This window comes from Lygodium microphyllum, chromosome 21 (genome assembly GCF_053477565.2).
Source record: "Lygodium microphyllum isolate KBCC chromosome 21, Lygodium_microphyllum_v1.1.10, whole genome shotgun sequence".
Classification (NCBI taxonomy): Eukaryota; Viridiplantae; Streptophyta; class Polypodiopsida; order Schizaeales; family Lygodiaceae; genus Lygodium; species Lygodium microphyllum.
In genome coordinates this window covers 61,409,385-61,417,621 of record NC_141155.1, presented here as the reverse complement: position 1 = coordinate 61,417,621, position 8,237 = coordinate 61,409,385, and the positions used below count along the sequence as shown (strand labels likewise).

At 40.1% G+C, this 8,237-nt stretch overlaps 1 protein-coding gene across 1 annotated transcript; it reads left to right on the top strand.

Annotated features, from left to right (window-relative positions):
* Window positions 1-2,479: 2,479 nt before the first annotated feature.
* Window positions 2,480-7,696, top strand: LOC148018063 (guanylate kinase 1-like). The gene is made up of 11 exons (XM_087661823.1): window positions 2,480-2,846; window positions 3,224-3,375; window positions 3,897-4,013; window positions 4,169-4,242; window positions 4,712-4,841; window positions 4,984-5,346; window positions 5,449-5,570; window positions 5,741-5,876; window positions 5,983-6,043; window positions 6,183-6,279; window positions 6,364-7,696. Exons 1-11 carry the CDS (start codon window positions 2,699-2,701, stop codon window positions 6,497-6,499), a joined length of 1,536 nt encoding a protein of 511 aa, XP_087517949.1. The 5' UTR covers window positions 2,480-2,698; the 3' UTR covers window positions 6,500-7,696.
* Window positions 7,697-8,237: the final 541 nt, after the last annotated feature.

Here is an 8,237-nt window from a genome sequence, read left to right as displayed (position 1 = left end):
ATGGTCCTTGGGCATATGTTGGGGCTACAAATCTAGTTCAATGTAATGTTTAGAGATTGTATCCTATTATACTCTTATTAGTGACATTTGATGATTTTTGGGCACAGTTTGTTTCCTAAGAAATTACAATTCAAGTCCAATCAAGTTTAGAGCCAATGATAGAAGGACATGATAGCTATAAGTTAGATTACTTTAGTAGACAACATGTAGGAATTCGAGAGAACATTCTAAATAGAGCCAAAATTGTGGTACCTTGTCTCAAAATTTGACAATGCTTTCTCTTAGAGAGTTGTAGATTACCTTCCAAGCTTCAACTTTGCAAAAGAAAGTTTCCCAATCCAATGCACACACACCAACAATTATAGCCAAACTTCCAAGACTATACTATTCAGTCTGTTAATGATCCAAGTTGAATGTTTGTGGTCACTAGACTTGTATCTCTAGCTTGTTAGAGGTTGTGATAGGATATATGATTTGAGTGGCTTTTGAGATTTGGAGATTCTCAAATTATCCTATGATGTTGGATTAGTAGTTTTAGAGGGGAGTTGCTGATTCACCTACTGACATATTTCCATGCTTGGTTTGGGCTAGTAGACTTGGTGTATCACATTAGTATTATATTGGTATTTTGTACTATTATTGCATGATAAATTTTTAGTTTTCTTGCTCTAGGTGGTATTATATTTGGCAATGGCTAATCCCAAGAAAACTCTTGAGAGGATGGTTCAACCCTATATATAATGATTATAGGCTAAGATTCATCCCCATAACTAAATAATACATTTTTGTGGACTACCTTGCTAGAGACCAAAATTGACATTGTCCTCTCATAATGGCTCACGTACTCAAAGGCACATACATGATTACTTGAAAGCAAAACTTGTCATGGGAGGGTGGGATGCATGGACATAGAAAGTGGAGAAAATGGAGGCAATCGAACTTGTTCTTGTAATTTAGAAGACTCTATGAAATTTGCTTGCGTTTTCTTTGTGGCAACTTGTAGTTTAGATCAAAGAGAGTTTCTCCATGTTCATGAGTTTAAAGAGCACTTTTCCATGTTCAACATTGCTTTTGACACATCTTTGATCTTTGTGATGTTATTATCATTTGATTTCTTGTTCATGTTGAATGATATGTTGGTTCATTGTTAAACTAACATGATATGAACAACATAGGACAAATACACTCTTCATAACCTCAGTCCTATCTTCAGATTGCATATTCTTTTGAAACTTTAATTTGTGAACTTATCCAAAGTTATATTTTTAATTATGTCCGTTTTAGTACAGAGTCAAATATATCCTTTTCATATGGGTGAAGGGCACTTTTCCTTATAATCATGAAGAAACTAAGAGACTTGTGCCAGCTCTTCACCATACCATTGAAGTATGTGAAGTACTATTTATCAAGGATAACGGTAGCCTCTACTATGAAACAGACTGGAGATTTCTTCACTTCCTTTGATGATGATAAGTGCTAAATGACATGTTAGCTCATTTTTATACTAACACGGTACTGATCAACATAGGATGAATACTCTTTCCATAATCTTAGTCCTATCTCAAGATTGGATATTCTTTGAAACTATAAATTTGGACTTATCCAATGCTATATTTTTAGTACATAATAGAATACATCCTTTTCATATGGGTGAAGGGCACTTTCCCTTATGAGCGTTAAGAAATGAAGAAACTCGTGCCACCTCTTTGCCATACTATTGAAGTAGAATGGTTCTATGTCTGTATTTACTATTGAATTCTTGGTATGTAATATATTAATATCACATCATAATGTCAAAAGCTATCACATTTTAGGCTCTGAACACCTTTGTTGCATGGTGATTTCCTCTTTTGTACAAAGTACTATTTATCGAGGATAATTGTAGCCTCCACTAAGAAACATACCAGAAATTTCTTCACTTCCTTCAACGATAAGTGCTTTGCAAACAGTGCACATATTAAAATAGCTAAAGTTTATGTAAATTGCTTGTTTTTGAGCATGAGATTGGAAAATGAATATAAAGAAATATTCACAATCCCACCAATGGGGTTGTAACCAGGCAGTTTGAATGTTGGTTGTATGTGGAAGTGTAAGTTCAAACCTTGGGTTCTGACTCCGGGCGGCACATATTTATTTGCATCTATCTAATATTGACAATCACATTTCAAACAAGAAAATTTTGCAGAATCATGAAAGCATGTGTCTTTACTGGTTAAAACTTTCGACAGAAACCTCGAGTTTTTTTGTGAGCATTGGTGCGAAGGGCGAAGAGCTAGGACAACCTTGTTTGCTTTTGGTGAAGCCCCAAAGGCACGTTGGGAGTCCTTGCCGTGCTGCGAGCATGTGACAAAAGGGGGGGAGGGAGGGACCAAATGGCCTGCCAATAGGGATGGGCCTGGACCCCCTTTCTTCTGGCCTCTCCAGACAGTCACATAATAGTAATAATAACAAAGTACGAAGCCCCAAATCTCAAACTGACCGAAGCAAAAAGAACAAAAAGGGTGGAAGCCTGCCAAAAAGCTCAGGCGGGCAGGCACGCACGCTATGGCGACGCGCAAACCAGAGAGCGAGATCAACAAGAGACGTGCCCGCTCCCTGTTTGCCCTCCATATCGCCATTGCTGGCTTCGCCGTCATGGAAACCCTAGCCTTCCTCCTTACCGCTGCTTCTTCCCTGCTTCTCTGATGAGTTTGAAGTCATGGACGTCGAGATCCAGCGTGCTCTTCTCTCTGCTTCTTCCCTCCCGGACGACGATCTAGGCCGGAAGATCTCTGAGTACCAGGAAATCCTCTCCGTCATTGTCGGCCGCAGCAATGCCGACGCTGCCAAGGCTTTCATCGATCATAGTAAACTCTTTTCTCTGGTTTCCTCACTGAATTTGACTTGTAAAGAAAGAGCATTCAAAATCTTCCACGCGTTTTCACTTATTTTAGCTCAACAGGTTCTTCCTCTCCATTTTGTTGTTCATTTGGTGCTCCTATTTAGATTCAGCATTTATGATCATTAGGAATAAGAGTTTAATGGAGATACCTTGATTCAATTGAAAACATCATATATCTCATCACCGTCTCCATTTCGCATAAAAGATTCATTCAGACCTTATCTATTCAACTTTCTCGCTTGTTTATGGTGAATCGTTTTGTCATATTGTAAACGTTTGAAAATCTTTCTCGCTTGTTTATGGTGAATCGTTTTGTCATATTGTAAACGTTTGAAAATGCAGTGGTCTCTCCGGAGGTTTCTCTGGCCACGTTCCGCCAGTTGCTTCGGGCATTTTCTCAAGCCTTGATAAAATTGGACGCTGAATCTCACAAGCAGGTTTCTCAGTATGCATTGATTCAGATCCAACCTCGTCTAATATCTTTTCAAGAACAGGTGCCTTACTACTTATGCCTGAATCCATTTCCTTAACTTCATCTTTTTCTTGGCACACCTTTGCATGTTCATTGAATTTCGATCTACATGTGTATATGATGGTACGAGTTTTCTCTGTACATGCAAAGCCATGATGTATCCAGTGCTGGGCAAGTTCTTTTGCTCACGTGATATGCGTTTTTATTTCAGTGGTAGCAGTTTGTGATTGCATGTTCATGAATGATAGGGTTTTCCATATAAATGCATGCAGTGTGTTGACTTTTTCTGTTTTCAATGTTGATATGCTGTACACACTGTGACCATTATTTTCTGAACATTGAAACAGATCAAGGAGTTATATTAAACCTGTAATTAGCCAGTGTAGGTTAGGGATTCAAGAGAAAAAGGGCTGAATAACATGTAGGCTATTAACACTTCTAGATATTTGAGAAACACTGTTGCCATGACTTCTGTTATTTTTTAACTTGATTGTAATGCTATGCTTTTCATCAGCTGCCTAATAAGTTGAAATTTTTAACAAGCTTCAGGATCTCCCACACAGTCATAAAAGTGGGGAGCAACAACCTCAAAGTCATGTATCTGGTGAACCTTCTGAAGCCAGGTGCTATCATACAGCAACAGTAGTTGGAGAAAGAATTGTAAGTGCCATCATTTATGTTCCTGAATCTGAGAAATTGTAACAGTTTCCCAAGACTTTGAAGCCAGAAGTGAAGCCTTCTTCCTTCCCCCATTCCTTTCTTTTCTATTATGTAACATACCCCATTAACACCCTTTCGTCTGTTTTTTCTTTCAGGTGTTTATAGGTGGAATGAAGGATGGAAGATTGTTTAATGATGTGCACATATTTGACACATTGTCTAAAAAATGGTGAGTGATGTGCCTTTCGTAGTTTTCAACCAGTTGACAGAAGTGTATGCATCCAGCTTGCCAAAGGTCTCTCCTTTCAAGTTGATGTGCATGCACACACGCCTGTGTGTGTGTGCCTGTAATCATGTTTTTCTGTGCTATTGCAGCTGTATTGCTCATTGTTTCTTGACCCTATGTCTGGACTCAGTGTGAAGTTCCTTTTTTTTCTACCTCTTCCCTTTATGCACGATTGTGGTTTTTTATCATAGCCCATGCCTACTTTGGGATTTGATATCATCGAGGACTTAAGACAAAACTTATGGTTTGAATGGCTTTCTGCTGAGACACACACACAGCCTTACTCAATGTTTGTTTCTGCACAAGCATTTGCATTCTTTAAATTTAGTGTGAGTTTTTGGCTTTGATCTTATATCACGGAGAATATCATGACACAGGAATAAAGGAACCCAATTCTGTCATCTGTTTTTAGGGTACTTCCTAAAGTTTTGGGTACTCAACCTGGACCCCTTTGTGGCCATTCAGCTGTCTTATTGAACAAAGAAAGAATTTTACTTTTTGGGGGTACGAGCGTTCCTCTAGACATGATCTGGTTTTTAGAGGTGAGGTGCATAACTTATTACAAATCGTAAGGTTGATTAATGGCTCAGTTGTCAAGTTCTGTAAGGTGCTTTGAATGTTTAGCAATAGCTTTTTGTTTCCAGTGACTTGGCTAAAGATCTAAAATGGCTGTTACTGGACCAGGTGGATACCCCATTTGTCAGACAGCAAAAGCTACTGCTTGGTAAAGATGTAGTAGCATGGAGCAAGGGAGTGCTAGGAAACATGCCCCAACCAGTTGTTATTTGTGGTCCTTCGGGTGTGGGTAAAGGCACCCTAATAACTAGGCTTATGAAAGAGTTTCCAGACACATTTGGATTTTCAGTAAGCCATACTACTCGGCTGCCGAGAGAGAAAGAGACAGGTGGTGTTCATTACCATTTCACAGACAGGAAAGCTATGGAGTTAGCAATTCAGGAAGGGAAATTTCTGGAGTCGGCTGATGTTCATGGCAATCTCTATGGGACAAGTATTGCTGCAGTGGAGGCTGTAGCAGATGCTGGCAAGGTGAGCTTCCAGGTTCCAGGGATAATGCAGCGAGTATCTTCAAATAACAATACTAAGAACTTACACATCAGTACAATGCACTGAAGCAGTCATCTTGTGCAGAGATGCATTTTAGATATTGATGTACAGGGTGCTCAAGCAGTAAAGAAAAGTGGCTTGAATGCCTTGTTTATTTTTATTGCTCCTCCATCCCTTGAGCAACTCGAATCTCGCCTCAGAGGAAGGTGATTGTGGGCTTGAATTTACTTCAACTTTTTGAGACTTCTATCCCAAAGGCTAAAGTTTTCAAAAATTCTCCATCAAGCAATTAGGTCACCTGTGTCTTGCTGACCATCACTCAGGATCTTACTCTGGTTGATTCTTTGTTAAAACTCATTCCAATCCCATTTTTCAGGGGTACAGAGACAGAAGAGCAGATCCAGAAGAGACTAAGAAATGCAAAGAAAGAGCTTGAACAAGGACACGATTCATCTTTGTTTGACTATTACCTTGTGAATGATGATCTGGAGGAGTGCTATATGACAATCAAGGTAGATGGTTTCTGTATAGCTTAGTAAAGTATATGACGGCTGATGTGGTCAATCGACTAGCTTATGTATTTGCACACTAAATTGTCTGTGTGCAAATCATGTGCAGAAAGTCCTTGGGTTGAACTCTGTTGATGCAAATGGCATACAACACAAGCATGACTTCTTAGGTAGTCTTCTATGGGATGGATGCAAAACTGTGTTGCTTAGTGCCCTATTTCCTGAGGTATATGTTGATATAGAAGGAAATGAATTTGAAGGCTGATGCAATCTTTTTTGGGGAAATTTTTGGCTATAATGTAATTGCAGGAGAGTTGAAGCATACAACTGGTCATTCTGCATCACTTATTGGTCAAAGTGTGTATATTTTTGGTGGGATATCAGATGGGAGGTTTACCAAGAAACTGTAAGCCTCTATTTTGTAAAGTTAATGTAAGAGTGCTGGCTTGGTAGGATCTAGCTATTAATACTCTGGTTTGGATGCTTGTAGAACTGTAATTGATGTAACAAATCTTGCGGGCGGAGCTCCAGGAAGAACCACAGGATTAACATGCTCCATTCAGGAGTCCATTCAGGAGTTAGATGTAGAAAAAGAAAATGGCCATCATACGAACAGTCTTCTGTGAGAGATACAACCAGGAGATACAGGCCGGCTGGAATGGCTTCAGTTGTGGACTTTTGGAAAAGTGGCACCAAGCTACAGGATAGCATGCAAAACTGAAGCTAGGGATTTTGTTTCCTGGTACAGCTGAACTGTCAATTTAAAAAGAGGAGCTAAGGAATTGCTTAAGTTTCCTCTGATATTTAAGCCGCTTTGGTCTTACCCAGTAATGGGATGGGATGGGATGGGATGGAGGTCTATCTTTGGAGCTTCCTATTCTGATATACTGACAATCTTACTGCCAATACTGGCTATACTACGCAGGAAGTACTCTGCCTTTCTAGATTGGAGTACCTTATTACATGATATGGCCATGCTTATGTCCACCAGAGAAATGTACCTGCACAATTGGAAGTGAAAGGTTTATATTCACAACAATAGTTTCCTGGCTGTTACCACAATCCCCCCCCTTCCCCCCCTGGTTGGGCAAAAAACCCCCAAAAATCTTGTGTCACAGAAGTGAATATTATGCTTTGTGATTATGTGCGTAAGAGCTGAATCAAGGCAGGCCAATTTTCTTGCAGTGCTGGTGACCCATATATCAGTTTTCCTAATCCCAAATTGAAAGGGCTGATCATTGGCAGTAAAACCAGTAAAATTAACATAGGCTATATATACGGGAGTACTTACAGTATGTGTGCTGTGGTGGTAAAATCTTTTTTTAGTTATGATCATTGTATACAACTCAAGATGTTCCAAGGGTAAGAAGGAACAGCAGACTCTTGGGTTGGTAGACAGGTGGAATGAACGGGCGGATGTGGCATTTATATATCTTTATTTCCCCACTGCTGCATTTAGTAAGCTGCCATCTGGCAGCTGACCGCATGCAGCTGACCGCATGCAAATGGCTCCGATAGGCAAATGAACACTGGAGCACCCCTGGCTCTGGCGATTCCAAAGGGAAGAAGAGAACTCTCTGCTCTGATGGACCTGATCATTGGCAGCAAGCCCAGTAAAGATGGAGTGAAGAAGTGTTAGTGGTATATATTTCATGGGTGTTGGGCATGTTTATTAGGGTGTTAGCTGGGTGCTTTTATTGGCAGTTGGGCTGCTCATCTAGGGCTAGCGTATTTATCTAGGGTCTTGTCCCAAGGCATATATATACTCCACTCCTCTACTTTGTTGTATCATGTCACATCCACCTTGAGAGGGAGGCTGGAGGCATTGCTGTTCATCACATGCGCTTGTATCTGAGTGGTTTGTATGGATACATATCATGTTTTAAGTTATGGATTCCATTGCATGTCCGTTCATTCTTTGAGTTCATGAATTCTCTCCATCACATTCATTATTCTCAGTGTTAAGCAGTTGTGTTCTTTGCTTTTGCTACTTTGCTCATTCTCACATGGAATCAGACAGACTGTTTCATGTCTCAAGTGCTGTGTTTTCTACTGTTGGATCCAGTGACCTTGCGTTTGCTGCTCTTGCCTCTTCTTGTATGGGTGACCTGTTTATCAGCTGGGTGACTCAATTTCTGAGCTGGGCAATGTGTTCTCCCTGCTGACGTATTTGGATGCCTTATTTTGACTGCTGCTGGTGTTGTGTGGGCTGATACTGCTGTTGCCAAGGCTGGTTCACTTGTTGCTTGCTATTCTCAATGTTGACAACCATGGATCTAGAGCATGGGTATGTTATGGAGGTTGAAGCTCATGAACAAGTAGTATGATGGTTATGGATTAGACTAGAAGCATGAGAGCTGAGAG

Bases quoted from the DNA above. Each gene is read 5' to 3' on its own strand.
- LOC148018063 (XM_087661823.1), top strand. From the start codon at position 2,699: ATGGACGTCGAGATCCAGCGTGCTCTTCTCTCTGCTTCTTCCCTCCCG. The intron at 4,243-4,711 runs GTGAGTGATGTG...ATCTGTTTTTAG, and splicing joins GACACATTGTCTAAAAAATG to GGTACTTCCTAAAGTTTTGG. The intron at 6,044-6,182 runs GTAGTCTTCTAT...ATGTAATTGCAG, and splicing joins ACACAAGCATGACTTCTTAG to GAGAGTTGAAGCATACAACT.